The sequence below is a fragment of the Wasmannia auropunctata genome, unplaced genomic scaffold (assembly GCF_000956235.1).
Source record: "Wasmannia auropunctata unplaced genomic scaffold, wasmannia.A_1.0 LD336000.1, whole genome shotgun sequence".
In the NCBI taxonomy this organism is placed as follows: domain Eukaryota; kingdom Metazoa; phylum Arthropoda; class Insecta; order Hymenoptera; family Formicidae; genus Wasmannia; species Wasmannia auropunctata.
Window position 1 is genome coordinate 3,042,953 of NW_012026890.1, and position 22,290 is coordinate 3,065,242.

Consider the following 22,290-nt stretch of genomic DNA (forward strand, 5'->3'; position numbering starts at 1 on the left):
GAAGAAAGAGCACTATAGAGTGAGAGGCTAAATTTCAAATTCATTCGGAAAATGTATGTAGGAGAAATTTACATAATACATTGTATGTTTTATGACATCATGATTACCTTTCCGTCATTTTGAGCTCTCGGAGAAGCCGACAACTTCCGTATAGTTTTCACAGCGGAACACCCTGTACGCAAACGTCCGCCGCTTCACGAATCCAATGATAGATAATGCCCTCGAATAAACTCAGTAAATTACGATCAGTCAATCGAGAAAATAATTTATTAACAAAATTTCGAAGAGAAATTAAATAATCTGTTGATCGAACATTTATTGCATACATCGATGAAACGGGGAAAAAGGGATAGATTTACACCTAACGGAATTGACTGTTATTTCGTTACAGTAATGACAGATAATCGATTTAAATAACAATGTCGGGACGATCTCGTTCGGAGAGGATGAGATCTTATTGTTCACGCCCGAACGATCCGATTTTGCCCTCCTATCTCTGCTCCTTTCTCACGCCTAATTCTCTTTTATGACAATTTCTCGTAAAAAATAATTCGCCGCAGCGCTGAGTCCAGGGGACGATTTTCCGCGGTCCAGGAGCGAAAGATATCAGTCGGGGCCGCTGACTCTTTTCTCTTCTCGCGCGGACTCTCGTTAAGAAAAGATATATATAGGAACACTAACATACGTCGCCACGAAATTCCATCTTCCGTATAATAACGGAGGCCGTAACTCTCAACGGGGTTTCCTTCGTTCTAGCCGAGCTGCCCCCTCGCGAAATTCCGATCTCGATCTTTCTGCGACCGATAATTCCCCTCCCGACATCTCCTCTGGACTCAACACTTTGTTTTGCACGGGCGAGAAAGTCGATTTCCATGCGTTCGAGGATCTCTACATCTAAAGATGAAGACTGATATGAGGAGAAGATAAGGCGAATATCAGGCAAGAGAAGCGCTCATCCTCGAGGATTCCAATTGCGCCAAAGCGTTTCTTACAAATGTGAAAAATTATTTCCGCTTTAATTACATTATATTGCCGCAGATCGATGCCAATGCATTACCTGATTTTATTATCATTAATACAACATTATCCTTCTTTTTTTCTAGTTATTTTTATTTCCTGGAATTTTTTTCTCTCAATTTGCCCAACTAGCTCATTATTAAATATCTTATCTTCGCACAACGGACGGAAGAAAACATTTATATTTAGTATTTACCGACACGTTATTTTGTAAATGTTTCAAAGCTCAACGATTAATATTTGTTTCTATATATGCCTAGAAATATTTGTTACGATCTCTCATAGCTAAAGAGACTTCTCAAAAAGTGTTCACTTTTAGAAAATTCTAAAAAGGCAAGATTTTGTATCTCTAAAATTCTTCAATCGATTAACACGTTATTTCGCTCTTTACAAAATATTCCGACAGAAACATTGGCATCAGTCTGATATCGTAAAGAACTTCCTTATCTTATTGCTATCGATTTCATGGCGCGAATTAGTTTTCACCGACGAGAACAAGCTCTTCCGAAGTTTGTGTCCTTCGAAGCAGAATCGACGCTCTCGCATGCGTTATCTTAATTTCGATCGCAAGGGTCGTACAAGCCTTTTTACCCTCGGATCCTGTTTACCTTGCATTCTTACCGGGCATTTTGTCTTTTTTGAACACTTGCGCGCGTATCCATCCGCAAACGTGGACGTGTAAATGAAGCATATTAATGAATCATTCGGTACGCGGAGAAACATTTTTACAAACATGGCAATTTGTTTTTCGGGGGAAGAACTTGATATGTTGTTCATTGCGCGTTTCATATTTTTTTTTTCCTTTTTTTATGTCGATACCTATAAATTTTGTGTCCGCTGGAAACGGAATTGATTTGTCCCTTTGTAGAAAGAGTAATTAGAGCATTAAGACTGATTATTTAAAACGTCATCGCTAGTAATTAACAAACGCGTGACACATATATATGCGATATAAGAATTATTGCGCCTATATCGGCCAATGTAGCAACGGTGTCCATTGAGTTCGCCATGTGTGCGATAAATATATCGTAATTTATATAAGATTTGTTCTTCAATACTTTATTATAAATATATTATTGTAAACAATCGAATATTTAACTTTTTTTTTACTTAAAAACCGGATCTTTAATTTTTCTCGTCACAAATACGTTAATCATGGCGAGCCCTGGATTTTTACAGGAAACCGTTCCTTTATAATATTTATTAATAAGTAGCACAATACCACAATTATTAATTAATCCTTTACGGCCAAAATTATTTTATGGATTTGCAATCGGTAATTAAGTATCATTGATCATTGCGCTAATATTATTACACTGCGATCACTGATTGCGTTTCTGAAGAGCGTATTGTTGTATTGAAGAAAAATCATTTTCTTTGATTTCCAGATTAATTTTTTTAACTGATCTGGAATTATCCTGACACAAAATGGTGCCTATATTTTTCAGGCCGCAAAGCATTAAATTTCAATTAGCAACGAGAATTGAGAAAACATTTCCGAATATGTACTGCAAAAGCTTTCGAAATTCGTAACAGTTGAATGAAGGTAAAATATGTCCGTTTCCAGCGACGGAAATCGAACGCGAAGTATTTGATTACTTCTTATTATTACTTCTTCCGTGCACTGCATCGTGTACGGGCACATCACGCGAACGATATCGCTAAACAAAATACAGACGACATTAATACGAGGAACCACAATCGTATAGATAGCTATATATAAGTAAAAGGCGAATTCGATCCAGGTATTGATTCCGCCACGTATGCGAAGCGCGTCGAACATTTGCGGATACACACGACTTTACATTAACATATACACATGTAATTATCATATCTATATTGTGCACGTACAGGTAATTAACGTGATCTTTGTTTATGTATGTATATGTATCTGTGTGTCTGTTTCTGTGTGGACCGCGGTAGTAAGGACAATGCCTGATCTGTCGTGTTACGAAGCTCGGATCGCGTTGCGATGACGACGGTGGTTATCGTAAGATTACATAGGCAATGGTAACTGCGCCTGAACAAAAATAGATCTCAGGATTATCTAACGTAATCTAAGAAGATAATTAAAACTGAAGCAACCATAGCGGTTGAGACTAAAGCTTACTCTTACTTCCGTGAACGTTATCTCTTTCTCTCGGTGTAAATAAAATATAAAACTACAAATATATATTTAAAAAATCTTAAAACTACAAAAAAAAATACGAAAAAATTTAATAACTTTACTAACAATAAAATTAAAAAAAATTTTAAGAATAATAACGTAACGTCTTTAATTAAGATAAAAGGCGAAAACGAATGAAGAGGTACTGTATAAAATTTTTATATATTTAAATATATTTAAATATTTCTCAACATTAGGTAAAAAATAATCGTGAAATCCCTTTTCGCTCGAATGCGAAGTTATTCCCGATGTTTATGCAATCTTACTTTATCTTACGGTACTTGAACGTGGATAAAATATTAAGATATACATCAAAAAACAGAGATGCATGTCGACTGCGGTAAACCTGGCGGCGAGGACGCCTGTTTGAAAGCCTCGAACAGCATCCTCTGCCGTCTATCGCGTCGATCGTAGGATACTGGTGCGCAATGAGAGGCATTTTAACGACGACGACGACGACGACAACGACGGCGAAGCTTACTGTAGCGAGACAATGGTAACACAAGGTGGTAGTAAAGGTAGCGCTGGTAACAGTGGTAGTAGTGGTAGTAACGCCATAGAATAGTAACGCTATCAATGAGTAGTAGTAAGTATAACGGTATAGTAAAGTAGTAGTTGTGGTAGTTAAGTAGTAGTAGCGGCGCGTTATATACGTATATAAATAGGACACTCTACGTTAGTTTGATTAAAAAAGTAAATGTCATAACGTAATAGGTAACTTTAAGCCGGGCCCGCCTCGCTGTCTCGTGCTGAGAATTCAACTGCACTCTCTCGCCTCCTCAAAACGAGGCGGGCCCGTGGTTGTTCGCCTTAGCTCTCTAAAATCACATAAACGCAAGAGTAGTGGTAAAGAGTCGATCGATATCGACCATGCGCTTCGGACCGGCGCTCGAACGGCATTGACAATGCCGAGCTCGTTTGCGAGTACGTTACGTGAGAGAAAAAAAAAGAACTCTACACGATCGCGGGACACATGGAATCTGCGAAAATCCCACGGTGAAAAATGTCTAAACTGCTTTGCGAGGCTGCGGACTGAAATCCATTTATACGCGCTACTCCGTTCTCGATGTTGAAATGTACAATTAAAATTTAAAAATCTAACTCTTTCTACTTGACAATTTCTGATCGATCACTTTTAACGAGACGTAATATTTTTAAATTATTTTTTAGGTGTGCCTAGTTGTAAAATACTTGCACAATACATGTTTGGTAAACATTTACGATTTAAAATAACTGACATCTGAAAAACACTTGCTGAATTTTTAATAATATTATTAAAGACTGACGCGCACATCTAAAACGTGTAAAAAGTGTGTATAAAAATACTATGAAAATGTATCTCGAATATTTCTCAACTTTCCTTACAGTTTACTGTAAGTAACTCATAAAATAATAGTGCCACTCCTAAACTCATTTTCCATTAGCATATAGATACCCGAGGGACGCATATTGCAACCCGTTTGCGGCATTTAAATGCACGTGAACTCGCAGCTTTCGCTCATATCTCAGTTTCCACCGGCGAGTTTTTTATCATTTGATATTCTTCATTGCACTCAATCATATTTGCCTCGAGAACGCAAAGCGCGCCTGTCATCGGGGACAGGTATGTCCACGATATAAAATAACGAAAAGCAAATAAAGGAATATACTTAACTTGATGTAACATAGAATCGCATCGATTCCTGCCACGCGAGTCGAGCAAGCAATCGATGCATCTGGCACTCGGCATCGTCCGTCCATCGAGAGCGCGACCGACAGTCACATCCTACGTCTACTGTCAAGACGGACGGGGCGTTTGTCCGCCCCTTTCCCCGTCCGTTGCTCTGATATGTTGCGAATCGCCGAATGCGTTCCCCCGCGACGAGCAAGATATTGCCGAAGATATTACACGTGTCCGAGAAGTGGCGGGTCGCGCGCGTGGACCGTGAATGGGAGCGGCGAGGCGAGCCGAGCGCGAGCACGGAGAGCCTCGTACAAACTAGGTAGAAAAGTGAGAAAAATTCGCGCTGATAGCCTTCCTGCGTTGAAAGAGAGAAAGAGAGAGTCTCTCCCGTCCGTCCCGTCAAGTCCGCACGAAATCTACTACAGCTAGAAGGGAGAATAGCGAAATCGCCGCGGCCCGCCTCGCGCCCGCTCTTCCTCCTCCGCCCGTTTGCCTCTCGTCATCCGCTCGCGCCGATCCGCTCTCCAGCATAGCAGCACAACAACAGCACGACTATGTAGTAGTGCACTTACTACTAATAGTAATAACGGCGACGTGTGACACCCGCCACCCGACACGTCGTGCATGCAGAGACCTACGTCGAGACACTCTGTACACTTAACGTTCGCACGTTGGATGCATACGTTCCGCTTACGCTCCCACCCATATGCATATACCCATTCGCTCATACATACGTACAACAAACTTTCCCTTAAGTTTAGCGTCTGCGCTCGCGCGGACAGCTTAAATTCCGTCCGCGCTCGCTCGTACGACCAATAAATGGCTCCCCTCGCTCTTCCCGCTCGACGAGCCCTTTCAGGATATTGTCCTCTCGCGAGGCGCGAGTGGACCGTTCATCGGAGCGTCGTCGAGAACCGTAACGTACCCGCGGGATCGCGCGAGGTCTACACGCAAGAAGAGAATAAAGCTACGTGTAATACGAACTAAAAGAAGGATGCAATCAGAACGAAGATAACGCAACCGCAGATTGGGTCTGAGAAAATAATTGTTCTATGTGCTGGCGAGACTGCTCGGCTCGGTTTAGAAGGGCAGGCTACCGACAAACATCGTCTCGATCAGGGGTGGCGCCGGCACCAGGTCCTCCAGCTTGAGGTAGAAGATCCGCTGGAGGCCCTGGACCGAGAGGCTCCTCAGCTCTGGTATCTTCCCCAGTAAGTACGACAGGTACTGCGACTTCCTCTGCGCCTCGGCATTATAGGTCACGTGGTCGCGCAAGGACGAGACAATTTTCATCTGCAGCTGTTCCATGCGCTGCGGTTCCTTCAATCCGTACCTCTCTGAAAGCACGCGAATCAGCTTGAATGAGATCGCCGTTTTCGCCAAAATAGAAAATAATCCATGAATTGCCACCAAATTCTTTAACAATAATAATGTTTCCGTAAAAAAAACGTTTTTCATGGAATTGTTTGATTTTGTCTGTATATTCATATTTTTGTTGACCTATATAATTGAGAACGCATTTTAGTTTTACGAATCTCTTTCCTTTTTAAGCGGAAAGAATTTATAAACAATCCCGGAAATTTTAATATTAATATTTATAAATAGTATTATAAATAGTATTGGAAGCTTTAATATTGAGTTATAGTTACGGATTAAATTTTACACTGTTATCGGAAATTAACAAAATCGCGAGAATACTGCAGATAATATAGAAATAGAATCTTATATTTTGAAAGGAAAGTGCCGATATTGATGATGTATTACAGTGTGAAATTTAATTACTACACCACTAAAACATTCGAGATTAAGAAACACTGATAAATCAATTAAACTCCAATAATATCAGTCACTCGACCTTCGACACATGGCTATCCAAACACGGAAACTCTGATTGGACGCGCTTGTAAACCGCACACCTGCATGTCTGGTTGCCAACGGAACCACATCGCGTGCGGAACGAGGAACGTCGTTCCTTTCGTCGGAGCATCAATAATTAACTGATCCGACGGATTAATTATTTAGCGCGGCCGGTATAACCGGAATGCAGGTAAAGCGAATTGGATGAGGGAAGATATGGAAGGTGCCGTTGAAGAAAACGACCAGCGGTACCGCGCGCGGTGTGACAACGTCGCGCGATCGCGGAATAATTAATAATTAATAACAGTAGAGATCGCAACTGTTGGCAATTCATTCGATCGTGAAATCAAGGAGAGTGTGCAAATCAAATTCGAGTACTGACCAGTAACCAGGGTGAGAGCGCACAGACAGGCGAAGGCGCTGATATCGACCTCCAGAAAGTGGAGGGCCTTGCAGAAGTCGAGAATGCTGTGCAGCCAGTCGCCGAAACTGCGCTGACATTGCTCCAGCGCGAGGACGACACCGTTGCAGAAGACCAGCTTCGTGTCGTCCGGGTTCGTGCGGTACGCCAGCCTGAGCACAAACAGTTCTAGACTGGCCGATTGGAAGAGCAGTTCCTGAAAGCAGATTACATTGTGAAATTATTAATGTGAATGTACACTCTTAAGGTCGCAAACTATTGAGATAATCGAAAGATATAATAATGTGTTTTAAAATATTAAAATAAAAATATTTTATTACTTTATTCTCAATATTGAACATCTTAAATAATACAAATTTCATTTAGAATGTTACGACAAGTCTGAGACAGCAAAAAATCTCTTCTGCTTATAGCTGTATATTAACAAATTAACGTCTATTGTCCTACCGAGCAGTTTGCTAGTCAGCCAACCGACCGCGTCAAAAGCTCGTCAAGACTGACCTTTTAGAAAATGTATAAGCTATCGATCTCTATAACCGTTAGTTCCCAATGGATATCGTTCGAGAAATTGATACCTGACCAGTGATATAATAAAAGCGCACACATCTCGATAAGACCGCAAAAAAAAAAAACAGAAAAGCAAACGAGGAAAAAACAACGATAAACTCTCAAGAATTCAAATCTTATGACTTTTGCGTAAAAATTCTGTAATCTTGGAGACACTATCCCCTATATTTTTAAATCGTTATGGCTTCGATTTATCTTATTCATCTCTATATTGCGATAAATGATCGCTCACCTGATCTTCCCGCACTAGATCCGTGAATCCGGGGATTTTGTCGGCGAAGTTTCGGATAACATCGATTGAGGTTGTTAATAAGTTATAGAATTGTTGAATCTTCTCAGCCTCGGTCATTGGAGGATCGCCCGGTCTAGGTTGTCGGTACTGTGAGTAATCCAGGCTTGCCTTGTCCGGCGTTGTGTCCAGATGGGCGCGAACCAGAGCGGTGATCAAAGAGACCGGCGGACTCGGTGGGGATTCTTGCGGTGACTTGGGCTTTGAAGGCAGTCTACCTCGACGGCCCTTCAGAGAATCTGTTCTAACGACCTGTTCAACAATTAAATAGTAAAATAAGCTACAATCATTTCATTGCACATTCGTAATTATTTCGCTCGCGTTAATATAATAATAATATTTTTGCCGTTTTTTTAAAGTAACCTTTGGCGTAGAATTTAATAATTGTATAATTTCGATTACTTTATCTGCGTAATATAAGTTTTTATTTAATTTTAAATCTTAGAGGCAATTTTAGCAAATTTTATTAATTAGCCATCAAGAGTTTACTTGTTTCATTATACTTCAAAATTAAGAAATTTTATATCTACAATTTCTTCGTATTATAAACAAATCTAAAAAAACATTTTCGGAGTGTATATTGTACAATGATGCGACGATGCTATTTACCTCCTTAACCATGCCAACCATCAGGCACTTCTGGAATCGGCAGAACTGGCAACGGTTTCGCCGGCGTTTGTCTACCGGGCAAGCCTTCTCGGCCAAGCACACGTACTTGGAGCCCTTCTGCACGGTCCTCTTGAAGAAGCCCTTGCAGCCCTCGCATGTGCGCACACCGTAGTGCTGACAGGCCGCGGTGTCGCCGCACACGGCGCAGAGCTGACTCGGGCTCGGTGGTGCGCGTTCGCCACTGGTGCCGCTTCCGGGCGACGGCGAACTGACGGTGGAGCTCGCGGTACCGCCGCCGCGTGGCTTCGGGGAATCCGTGCTCCCACTACTGTTAACACGACACAGGACGCGCATTGATCTATAACCCGTCGCTAGTCAAAACCGGAGATTCTCCCAAAACTCGTTAGGTCTCGTGTCCTCGAGATACGCATAGTTAATCATAAACGTGGAAATCGAACTCACGTCTTTTATTTTTTTTTTAATTTATAGCTAAGTTTGAAAGATCCGTCACACACACGCGCGAATTTAGATCGCACGATTTATTTTATTTCAGAATAATGTGAATTAAAATTTTTTAAATTGGAGTTTTCGTTTTGTATACTCCGTAAATAGATTTGACTTCGCGATTAAAACTGTGAACGAAATAATGAATTCGAAAGGATCATACATATTACAAACTTTGTTTCTCTCACATTAGAATGCCGTTAATTTATACGAGGAGCACAATGAGACTTGAAATTATTTATTACATTAACTTCGTGAAAGATCTTACCTTGCCGATTCTGATCTCTGAGTGGGCAGTGACGCCCTTCGCGGCCGAGTACCAATGACGACGCTGGTGTCGACATTGGGACAGAGATCGGTAGGAACTACGGGAGTGGCGACGCTGGCAATAGCCGATGGTGCCCCGTAAACCATGGGCATGGTGACAGCCACCCCGTAGGATGGGTCCTGCCGATGACTGGAGGGCGGTACAACCGCCGTCGCCGGAGTGGGCGCCGATTCCGTAGGGAAGTAGCCTTGATGGTGATGCGGGGCCTGCTGCGGCTGGTGATGCTGCGGGTGGTGGTGAGGGTGCTGCTGCTGTGGTTGCTGCTCGTGATAGGGCACCGCGGTCGAGAAATCGGTCGGGTAATGAGGAGTGCAGGAATATACCGGGTTGTCGTAGCATTCATCGTCCATCTTAATACCGAGACTCTGGAGCTCTTGCCTAGTGTATCGCTGCGTGTAGGTCTCCTGGAAGCTCGGTAACGGCGTAGGACTGCAAACAAAGACGCGTAGACATTTTTATACGAGCACTGTATCCGAAAGCTTTGCCGTTCCAAAAACTTCGATGACTTAATTATAATATCGATAACAATATATAATAGTTTCCTTGCTGTGTTCGAGAAATCCTCATAAAAAATTGTAATCATTCATGTTAGAATATGGTCTTAGAAGTTTAGGGATAGTTTACATACCTAAGAGAATCAGCTTGGATGTCTTCGGGGAGGGGTGGCGGTGGTGGTGGCGGTTGCGATGGCTGCTGATGGTGTACACTTTGCTGAGATTGAACAGAGTCGTCGACCGGAGGTACACCCTGCGGATTCCCGAGTTGCAGTTCCGGAAAGGGATCCAACTCCTCGGGCAAGCTCGTATCCGCAGCGTCCGGATAAGGGCTATTCAGGAAATCCCCGAAGCCAAAGGGATTGGCACTCTGCAATGAAAAATTGTGGTCATATTTATTAAGTGACATTATACAATCATATAATGAAATAGATATAATAATATAAATATAGATATAAATATATAACAATATACATGTAATTTTATCAAAATATTAAGAAAATTGAAAATAAATATTTATAATAAATGATAGTATAATATTGATCTCTCAACAAAAGTAATTAAACAATAACTTTCTTTGCCTTAAGAAACAAATCAAAGTTTAAATAATTCAATAAAATAACATTAATGATTTCTAATGAAAATTTATATCACAAACTTTAATAATGTTAACACGAAATAATATAATAAGCTCTATCGTAAATGAATCGAAAACCGGGAAAATGAATAAAATAGAAAGAAACATAAATAAAAAAAATACCTGCGTCGCACGAATGACGTGAGCCAATTTGAACACCATACCGACATAAACCTTGCGAATCTTTACATACCGGATAAACGAGAATCGACTATTAACTTTAAACGCCGTTTTAAATAATGTTTTCCTTCGGCGGAGCCGTCACGGTCTCCGGAGAGCCGTGCGAGCGGCAAATCGAAGCACCCAACTGCAAGGCGGAAACATTGTTCGACCACAATTGCGAGCCGCAGGCCGCACCGTCGAGACATCGATGTACAATCGAGGTGCGCAGTGAGGATGTTCGAGAGAGGATTGGACAAGCCAAGCTCGTATCGCGTGTTGTCTATAAGCTAGCGCTCGATAGAGGCTTAGAGCCCCTCTCTCTCTCTCTCAAACTCTCCCTGCTCGTCTGTCTCTCTCTTTCTCCTACCCGCTTCAATCATTGATAGTCGATAGTCGATGAGCGGTAAAACACTATACCTACTTGCGATTAAATATTCGCGCGGCAATAGGATAATAATAAACGACGCGGACCGTATTGATACACTTCGTAAATCGACTCGACAAGAAATTATGTACACTGAGATACTCTAATGTAATGAATTACTCAATCGGCCGTAAAATATTCAAACTGCGAACAACTTTCAAAATTAACGACGGAGATTAATCACATCGCGATACACGAGCGATTTGTGTAATCATACGATAATGCTTTCTTTGCTGCTTGCGAAATAAATTCGTCATATTTCGCAAAACTATAAACGCGTTCTCAATTATAGTTACAACAAAAATATGAATATACTGACGAAATCAAGCAGTTCCATCGAAAAATATTTATTCAAAATTTGCAATTTAATTCTGAAGGAAGAGAAAAGATATTCAAATTTTTATGATATTTTTTATGATATTCGCAAATGTGCAAATGGCGCGTTATTTTTATTGGCGTGCTCGAAATACAATTATTTTTCTCAATGACCGGAATCAAACAGTTACCATGCAAAATGTTTATTCAAAATTTAATTTTGAAGGAAAAAAAAGATATTCAAGTATATCACTTTATGATATTCGCAAATGTGCAAATGGCACGTTATTTTGTGGTTGTTTGAAATAATAGTAATTACTTTTCACGATGAAATGCAACTGAACTCCATATCGTCGTTAACAATTTCACGCGATCTGGGTAAAAAAGTATCGATTTTAAAATCCGAGAGTGAAAAATATGAAAATACCGTAGCAATAGAACATTCTACGGCAGAGAGTGAAGAATAGCATCATGAAGAGGAGGGGGATGATGGAGGAGGGTGGATATTCAATTTGCAAGTGCCGGTTCCGCTTGGAGTTGACATTTCGCTCATCGCTCCCCCGAGGACCGGCGATCGAAGAGTCGTCCTTCCAGACCGTGAATAAATGGCCTGCTAAACGGCCATCCTAAAAGCACCCCCTCCTCTTCTAGCTTCTATTTTCTCCTGCTAAACTGTCGAGACAACCTCTTCGGTATTGCCCCGCTAATTCCGCGGCGCACATTCTCGTTTCAGCGGTTAATTGACCGCAACATCCATCGCGGAAAAGGAGTCGAAACCGAGAGGAGATACCGGAGAAAAGGGAAAAGAAAGGAGAAACAGGTAGGACGGCATCCAAGTATATGGAATGCAGATTGTGCGTGATACGTGCGGATGACGATCGCAGGAATGCGAGAGAGTCTTGTTACACGGGCCAAGCGCGACCGTCCGTGGAATCCGTGGAGTCTGAGAGGTCGATAAGAGAGAATTGGATTAACCATCGGATCGTGACGCGATAATTTCAAGCCTGGTCGAGTAAAGGCAGAAGCTTATCGGTGGGAAAAAGTGGATGGCAATATTTCAATGATAATATACACCGTGGTTGATAGGTAGAACGCTACTTTGCGTGTTTGCCGTGATAAAACTTGTATGATAAGAAATGATATAAAGACAGAAAAATAGTCTACCGTTATAATACAAAAAGTTGTGAAGAAAAAAAAAGAATCCTAAAGCTTTCAAAAGACTAACAAATCTTAAAACTTGATTTTTTAGATAATTTATAAGATTATTCTTCAGAAAATATAATGAATTTTATTAAGTTACATCAAATCAATAAGTTTTATTATTATTTAATGTCAAAGATTATATAATTCTATAAATTTAGTCGAAAAAATACTTATCACAATAATCAAAATTCATTTTTGATTGGAGACTGTTTGATCTTTGCGGCACGTTACATCTAGATTTATACTTTCTTTAAGGAATATTACATATCCATATTTCTCATAAGACCTTCGTGGAATTATTTATGAGAGGCGAGATGAGATGTGAGATATGAGTGTTTACACGGACGAATATTATTACGTAAAATTACAACTTATGTTGCATCATGTAGACATGCAAGCGAGAACTTAACTGATCCGTTCAATCGACGCAGCTACGGCCGACAAGATTCGCAGTGCGGACGGCAATTCGGAATGCCGATTGAAGTTATAACCAAGTTTCGCTTTACCCTCAATTTTATTTATCGCTAAAATAATCGTCTCGTCTTCTTCCACGTCCTCGAAATTTACTTAATTTCCGACTTAATGAATTCGATTCGAATCTAATGGGAAAATTAAAGATAAAGTGTATGACTGAAGCAGAGAAATGGAGCTCACCTGTGTCTGCAAAAGTAGCATGCTTGATGCCACTGTGAGGGCGGTCGTAGTCGTGGTGATAGACGATTGATTAGTGCAGGCGAGAACCGGAACGGTAGCGGTCGCTTGACGTTGCTGCTGTCGTTGGCGATGTAGTTGTTGTTGCTGCTGCTGCTGCTGCTGCTCTACTTCGCTACGGGTAACAGCCACCGCACGTTGGCTACCGTTGCTGTTGTCGCTGTCGCCGTTCGGCGAATGCAGTTGCCCTGCAACACCCAAACGGGCACTCTCGGTTAATATATTTTTATATTAGGCAAGCAATATCATTTAAAAGGTAAATTGAAATAAAAAGAATTATTTTGATGAAAATATAAATAAGAATAAAAATAGGAGATATTTTGCAAAGGAATTGAGAAGAAATTGAGAACGCACGATGTTATTGAAAGATATTATCTCTCATTTAATATTACCGTTAGTAAAGTAAGATTTTATAAAAATCCAACTTCATCAATTATTATTATTAATGTATTCAGTATTTTTTCAATATTTCCTTCATTTAAATGTACGTGAGATGCAAGATGTGCAATATACAATGCACGTGTCTCCAATAAGAGACTTCGAACACTGAGCGATAAATAATGCGCAGGCTTGCTAACATTTAACTATCGTTAAATGTTAGCAAATATGGAGTACAGACTAACATTATTCATTATGCGCGAAGAGGCAAAAATGGATCGTAACCTCGTTTCTGAGGAAAAAACTTTCTGATATGTCAATTTCAAACGATACGGCCGAGAGAGACGCAGCGGAACACTTTTTCTATCAAGAATACGGTTAATATTGATGTTTAGCATTCTATGTGACATACTGCACTTCCGGTGCGCGGTATAAGAGGGGCGCGTTAAGTACAACTCGGTCACTCTCCGACGTTTAAATCTCCGCACACTTCGAAATCGATATTATTCCGAATATTAATTACAAAACGAGAAAATTATCTTTTGCAAGATAGGATACAATTCGGAAAGTATTCTTCTCTCGATTTTATGTTTTATAATCTTTTTGATATTTATAATTATATATTTCATATATAATAATATATAATTAATATATAATTTTTTCAAATTAGCATCACAGCATAAATTTGCTCTCAAATTTCAATACACAAAATCTACGAAAGAAATCGAATATACTTGAACAGATACATACAGTATCTACGATACTGAGAATGTCCATCATCCATGGCGATCATGTCTGCAGAGATTATTACAGCTTAGAAAATTATATTATTACGACGATGAATTTCTATTACTTCTTTTAAAATTTAATAGCTAATCAAGGCAAGCCTAATGGCAATACGAGAGAAATTTCCGAAATCTTTCACTTTCACTACATTCAGCACAATCAGGAGATTCGCCGTGGATCTTATTAATCGGTGAATCCTCGTCGTCGACTGAGCACTTGAACGTCGCCGGGACGTCCTATATAGGGTGGTCTCGAACACCCCGGGGAGACATGAAATCATTGGCATTTAAAATACTACAACCCCGTTCTATACAAACAACCACGTGCCCCACCTCCCTTCCCGATTATTATTACGCGATATTATCCCCCTGACGGCCAAGCGATAGACAGTCTCGTCTCAGCGACCACGCTTTTACGGCATAACATCGATATTAAGAAGACGCTGCAGCTTTCGCCGCATAATTAATAGTAATTAAAAGATCGCTAGTAATTAAGAAATTAGCAATTCTATGAATCTCTCCTAGAAATTCCGCAATTATATTCAATTTACATTTCTAAAGAATTCAAAATGCACAAGAAAACTAATTTCTCTAATTATAAAATGATGTAATTTTTGAAGTTCTATTTTTATTATGAAAATATATTTAACAAGATGACAAATATAGAAATTTTTATCAGAGTTTAATAAATCCGATATTAACATATTTAATCGCGATTTACAATGTTATTTAATCATAATATTTAATGATGATTTTCATACATCTTAAACTATTTATTTGATTGTAAGAAAGAATGAGATTAGAGTCAACGGGAACATCGATGATTTATCGAATCAACCAGGATGGGTTTCGATACGCGAGTAATCTGATACAACGGCAGCCGGATGCAGGGCGTCCCGGCGCATCAACGAGATGCCACTCGTCGATAGTCACGGGCCTCGAAGTCGTGTTCGATTTAATTTCATGATCGCGCCACGCCGGGGACCACCCACCGCGATCGCGAAACATCGGTCATAAGCGATTTCACCGTGACGCCGACCGATTCTGCAAGGGGGTGTGCGTTGCGCCCGTGGAAGAAGTGACGATTAGGCACAATGGACCGGCTGTTACGGCAAATTGAACGCCCGTCCGGGGGGAGGGAACGGGCTTATTGTTATTCGCCGAAGCCCGTCGTAAAGCGATCGGGGAAATCGGCAGTGTCTTCCGCAAACGGGATGAAGCATCGGCTGTGTCAGACTCGGCAATTCCCGTTAATTATCCTGGAGTTTGCGTGAGGTGAAATGTGTGATTATCGGCAGAGAAAGAGAGAAAATAGAAGAGAGATGTGGGTTATTGAAAACAAATCTTTGAAATTACAGGAATTATGCGTGCGTTATTATATAAAGAATCGCTCGTTTTAGATATAGGTATATTCCTGGCACTGTGGGAAATGTCAGAAATGTGGGCGGTGGGATAATATGTAGACTCCTCATCTAGTTACCTAATGCAAATAGGCATGAAATTTTATGATTGCACAATTGACTGTTGGTCATAATATGAATTATATAAAACCCATTTTTTTTTATAAATCATTACAGTAATTATTTCAATATCATTAAGTTTTCAACTTAATATGTAAAAATATATATATTCGTGGATAAGTATTTATTTAGTGAGTTAATCTGTCGAAAGAGAGTCTCTCTTATTAATTGATCTGGAAGAAAAGTAAGAATACGTTGTCGTAAATCTTAGTCTAATAAAGCTTTTGCTAATGGAAAGCAAAGCAATTCGATCGATCACTCCTGACATCCACGGATGTCAGGAATTCTGGATTACTAATTGCATCGTAAACTCCGACCTGATGCAATTAGCGAGACTACCTGCCAGCTCGTGATAGTCGCGTGCTTCGGAGAAATAAAAATACTTATATGTTTCTCGCTGCTATAAAATACAATGTCGTTATTGCTACGCAGTAAATTAGCCGATACCAAGAGAACGTCAACCCGTAACGTAGCACGTTACAGTTACAGTTAATTGAACGGCCGTTGTATACCTTGTCCGCGATTATTTTTACGTGCGAAAATGGCACTTAACAGCCCGCCCGAGGAGATAGTACCATAAAATCCGCGATTTAAGATTGCATATAGGCAGAATATGCAATCTTATCTGCGAGAAATACGATGGAAGTATAAGCAAGTACATCGTAAAAGATGCGCTAAATAGGAGCGCAATATAAATAATTATAATCACTTAAAAAAATAACTTAGAATATATGAAAGCAATAATGTTACTGTATATAGAGCGTTGAAATATTACAGTGACAATTTCATAAAAGTGTAAAATAAGAAATAAGATTAATTATTAATTACATTAATTTCTCAATGTGTTGCTAACTCCTGCATTAAATTAAATATAGCCTTTATGCTTATAAAGCAATATTTTACAAGACTAAATGAGCTTTCACATTTAGTCTTGCAAAATATTGCAAAAATATAAACAAATAAATACCCATAGACCTTTTACTCCAAATTTTAAAAAATTCCAAATATTTTTCCTTCGAACCGATTCTCTTGTGCCAACGGAACGGAGCGTAACGGGGCTCAGAGTTCCAGCACCTAAGATGGCACAATGCACGCGTGCCACGCGGAAGAACGCGCGGCAGCGCCGTAGGCAGGGGTGTACGCGCGGAGATAGAGAGGCAGAGAGCAGAGTAGGGTGGCGAACGGCCGAGAGAAAAGAGTAGGGCTTAGCAGAACAGCGTGTGCCAAGTGGATTGCAGCGGTCTGGTGTGCAGGGTCCTCCCACGAACCACGCCTCTCCACGTGCCACCACGTGCACGCTCGTTTCGCGCTCGCTCGCTCGCCTCGCCTCGCTTCGCTTCGCTCTCCTCGTTTCGCCGCGTCCGCGGCTTCCTCTCAATCGCGCGCCCCTTCTTCCCGTTCTCCCGTTCTCTCGGGTTTCCTCGTTGGCCCTTGCCTTCTACAGTATGGTATATAACATCTCGCAATCTTATCTCCGCTGGGAAACCGAAGACGCGTGTACGTAGATAAAAGTAACTTACACTTGTCTTACATATATTATAAATCGAATATAATTCGGATACATTATCATAATAATGAATTTTTGATAAACTCTAATAAAATTAACAAATCTAATTATCTGCGAAAGCAGGGAAATGCATAAAGAAATGGAAAGAGGAAACGGAAAAAGAATAATTTTCTGCAGGTAATATTTAATGATTAATATACTTATTTATAGATATTATATAGAAAGAAAACTTTTTTATATAAAATAATTTGAAATTGAACACGCGAAAGTGGCGAAAGCAGTTTTTACATTGCATCTCGCATTTAAATGTAACATATTCAAATATGTAACGAAACAAAAATTATTATCGTACCGCCTAAATTAATTAATGAACGTATGTTAATTGCAGACGGATACGCAATTTCTTACAATTAATATACTGTAATTCTAGTGTAAGAAGCGATAATGTCTTATTTTAAGGGGCACACCGCGGTGACTTCAACGCGCGCATGAGAAACGAGACGTATATGAATTTCTCGTGAATCTCACACGGTCGATAAAAGCAAATATTATTAAAATAAAACCAAAAAATTTATTAACAATGGATTTGAGCAATGTGTGTTCTTGAGCTGAGCATTGTATAGACTTTCTCCAATCGAGCGCAAATGCAAGAAGTTACCGTATGAATACTGCAAGTTTTTACACGTGCACAGGTATAGACAAATCCTAGTTACAGCATGAAATTATATCCGCATGCTGTAATATCGTAGATAGAGAAATGAATAGAATGGGTAGGCGGGGGTGAGGAAGACGGAGAGGTCGTATATTACTAAATCAGGGGGATCGGTTCGTTGCCACGAGGATCGTAGGTATAATTCCGTTTTGCGCATATAATGTAGCTACGGGGATAATTTCATCCTTAGAATGATTCTACTTGCCATAACTAGTAAATTACCGTGGAGCGGATTATCTCTAAGAGCGCACGCGGACAAGCGCGCGCGCACACGCGTCCTCTTAAGCGTCCGCGTGTTGCGCGCGGCCAAGAGAAAGGCATATTGTTGCCGATCGCCAAGTAACTCCCGGGAGATTCACCCATTATGCAAATCATCCGCGGACAATTCTACATGAGCTTACAGACTTATTCAAAGATTACAATCGGTTTTTCCGTCATTAACGATTAGTTCTCGAGCGTTGTCGGCATCGGCCGTCAAGAGAATGTCCGCGCGAGGAATGCGCGTCCTTCTGTTGATCATCCCGATAGAAAAAAAAAAAATGCAGTCGCTGCAATGTATAAAAACTCGATTGCATGCGAAATTGCATTAACATCTTTGCGGTGTAATATCGAAAGCCAATACGTACGCTCGGTATTTCACTTCGATTTTACTGCCACTCACATTCCATAAATATTATGACTGATCCATATCTGCAGTATTATAAGGGAAAGAATCGGAAAATTATGATTTCTAGATTTATCACTATTTGGAAAACATATAAGTCTTCTTTAATACTATTAACGAACAACAATCTTTTTTTTCCGGTTATATTAATTTTATTATATTCCATTATAATAACTATTACATATTTTTTCATTTAATACGAAATCAAAAGTTTAAAAGAGAAAATGTATTTTCTTTAGTTTTTTCAAATTTGAAATTAATTCCAAGTGTTTTATATAAAACCAAATGTGTGCAATGTAAAGCGATTCACCGCGATAATCTTAAATAAGTCCCTCGCGCGGACAGAGCAAATTACATCAAATTTATTCGATACTTTGCCGGTCCATCACCAGTTTCGTAAGGAATAGGACTCTCGTCTGAATCTAAAGTAGCAGAAAGCAGACGGTGTCTCTTACTTGTGGCAGTGAAAGGGTTAATTATGATCGTCCGGCATCTGGCGCGCGGCGGACGGGCCCGCGGGGGCCACTCGCGGGACGCCTCTGTCGTGTGGGCGAACGCGCGATGGGGTCTTAAATCGAGTATATCCCCGCGGCCCCGCGGTTATGTGCCGCATGTGATATCGGGCCCCGCTTTCTCTCGCACGCACGCTCGCGCACGCACCGCGGCGGAACGTTAGGTGTGCCCGCATACGAGATGAGTCCATTGATCGCGGCGCGGCGCGTCCAGCGCCGCGGAGGAAAGAGTCTATGGATAAAATACCTTTTCCACGCCCCTTTAGTCATCTCTCGCTCTCAAACGCGCGGTAGTATAGAAATAGCATCGGTGACGTGTCGCACTATTATCTATTTCTGTCTACAATACGTTAATTTCATACATTCAGATGTAACTTTCCTAACATTCTATGAACTCGAAATTGGAAAAAATTTGATGTAAAAAATAAATTAGTTATAAAGTTGTTGCACCAGAAATTTTACATTAGAATATCATTTGCAATGAAAATGTAATCACTATACATATATAGCATTATATATGTATAAATACATATATAGCTGTATTTCCACGTTATACGATCACATATTGTAATTATTGTTCCAATTCAGATTGAAAATTCTTAATTAACCAAGAGAAGAGATTAAAATACCAGAATTCTCTCTAGTAAAAACTATGCATAATCGTCGCGATCAATGATAAATGACAAATGACATAAACAGTATGATCACCGATAAAGTCTCATCTCGATCGGATTGATATAACGATAATTGCCGGCAAATCACCGGGACTTATCTATGTCAGGAGTAATAATCATCGGATGATGAATCAATCGTAGTTACGATAATAATTCAATTCCACGAGAGGCGTCATGCCGTGCACTCGAGTGCATTTGCATATGTCTTGCATCCGAATAAGATTACGCGTAATTTACGCACGTGCACGTTGTATATCGTATGCGAGTTACAAAGAATCGAGCTACTATATAGAGAATATAGCGCCAGTCACTCGTCTTCCTTTATCTATACATACCGTACTTTTGAAAGTGCCCAGATGCTATACGCGTCGGCGAGACGCGTCGTGTGAATCTCCGATGTCAGGCACTGCTTTCACTTTAATTAAATTTAGCAGGAGATTAATGTTAATGCGCCTTACCGCCGCGAAGTAATGCCCACGAGGTACAGGGCGCTGCAGAATTAACGAGCCACCTTTTATTCGCCGGATTAATTCGAAATCGATTTTTCTTTAAAGGTCTACGAAAAGATCGCGAGTCTCTTTCAGTCGCACAATGAAAAATAAGGAACTTTTCGAAAATTAAACGTCAGAGGTACAAACAGTAAGATGCTATTCTTCAATTTCAAGCGGGCTTAACAGAGCCCGCGTGCAGCGATCGAGTGGAGTATTAAGTATTAAAATATTTACCGTGCAAAAAAGAATTCAGGATTGACAAATGGTAACTGCCCTCGGCATTTTTACGCTAAGAAGGAAATGAATCAAGATTGATGAATCTAAAAATAAAAGATAAGCCATATACAGCTCTGGAACAGCGTGTACATTGGACTGCGTGTACGCGCGCCGACAATCACCATTTCTCCGAAGGAGTTAAAGATGACGGCACACGCACGCCGCTTTTATCGCCGGCTATTATTCAGCGTATTCAAGGAATCCCGTGAAGAGTAGCCCACGTGACACCGTAGATCGTATTATATACATACTGCCGTTTAGCACTACTGGCGTTTAATTTTAAATATAATGGTAGGCACTTCTCGCGATCCTCTTTTAATCGTCGTTTACGGTTAACTTCATCGATTACATGTTTACCAGCTCGTATGGCTGTTTGAGACTGTAATTAAATTAATGGGTCGGCTGATTACATGGTATTCCCTTGATCGGTGTCTTTGACGAGAAGTACGAGAATCTAATGCCTCGGCAGAAGCATTAAATCTCCATGAGTACATCTTCAATATCTACAAGTGGTGCGTCTACTTTTTTTTGCACCAGTTAACGCGAGGCCTTTGTGTAAATTAAATCAAGTATTCAAATGCTCTCTCTTTTCCCGCACACGGCCAAGAATATCATTTCTTCGCCGGGCTGGTAAAGGGGATCAATAGGGATTTCAAATGAAATAGGTTTTTCGCCGTGTGCATAAAGCTTTGCATTTAACTTCTCTCGGTTTATCATTATCTCGATAGTGCATCCTATCCGCACGAGTCGTGTACACGCCTGCTGCCGCGGTTTCCCTCGCGCGGGTTAGAGCGTGCGGTGTGTCGGCGGAGGTGAAAGAAGAGAGTCGAGTAGAAGTAGACGGCGAGGTAACGAGAATGAGAAAGAGGCAGGGAGAAACAGAGAGAAAGAGAGAGAGAGAGAGAGGAGGATGGGAGAAGGATACGGAGAGGCGCTTGCGACACGCAGGCTCCAGCGCAACCGGCCCGATAGCTAGGTAGGTAGGTAGGTAGGTATATCGCCCCCTGACCCCGAAGAACTACCGTGAGACCGGCTTAGCTCCGCGGCCGGCGCGGAGCACTCTCCTTTGCTCTCCGCATTTGCGCGGCGTGCATCGCGTGCATGCACGTGTACCGTATACGTGCACTCGTGTATGTGTTTTCTATCGCGAGGCGCCTCGAAGTGTAGGAAGAGAGGGCACGCGTGACACGAGGGCGAAGGAGAGAAGGGAACGACGACGGCGACGACGACGACGACGACGACGATAGATGGGAGGCCTCGTGGGTGCAGCCGCTGCATCCGCGCGGCCTACCCGCGCTCACGGAGGGCGCATCGGCGGGAGGGAAGGCGCTCAATGGACCGTTTGGATTACGCCGCGAGCGGTGTCGCAAGCGTTATAAATGTTGCCGCGCGCGGAACCGAGG

At 41.0% G+C, this 22,290-nt stretch overlaps 1 protein-coding gene across 1 annotated transcript; it reads right to left on the reverse strand.

Annotated features, from left to right (window-relative positions):
- Positions 1 to 5,927: 5,927 nt before the first annotated feature.
- On the reverse strand, positions 5,928 to 14,539 carry LOC105453364 (probable nuclear hormone receptor HR38). Its single transcript, XM_011695251.1, has 8 exons — positions 14,497 to 14,539; positions 13,312 to 13,556; positions 10,051 to 10,286; positions 9,363 to 9,851; positions 8,591 to 8,918; positions 7,925 to 8,233; positions 7,087 to 7,321; positions 5,928 to 6,184 (listed from the first exon to the last, which is right to left on the reverse strand). Exons 1-8 carry the CDS (start codon positions 14,537 to 14,539, stop codon positions 5,928 to 5,930), a joined length of 2,142 nt encoding a protein of 713 aa, XP_011693553.1.
- Between the last annotated feature and the right edge of the window lie 7,751 nt (positions 14,540 to 22,290).

Coding starts and splice junctions, on each gene's coding strand:
- LOC105453364 (XM_011695251.1), bottom strand. CDS start 14,539: ATGATCGCCATGGATGATGGACATTCTCAGTATCGTAGATACT. Junction 8,919..9,362: donor CAGAGATCAGAATCGGCAAG/GTAAGATCTTTC, acceptor TCGTGTTAACAG/TAGTGGGAGCACGGATTCCC. Junction 7,322..7,924: donor ATCTAGTGCGGGAAGATCAG/GTGAGCGATCAT, acceptor ATCTGCTTTCAG/GAACTGCTCTTCCAATCGGC.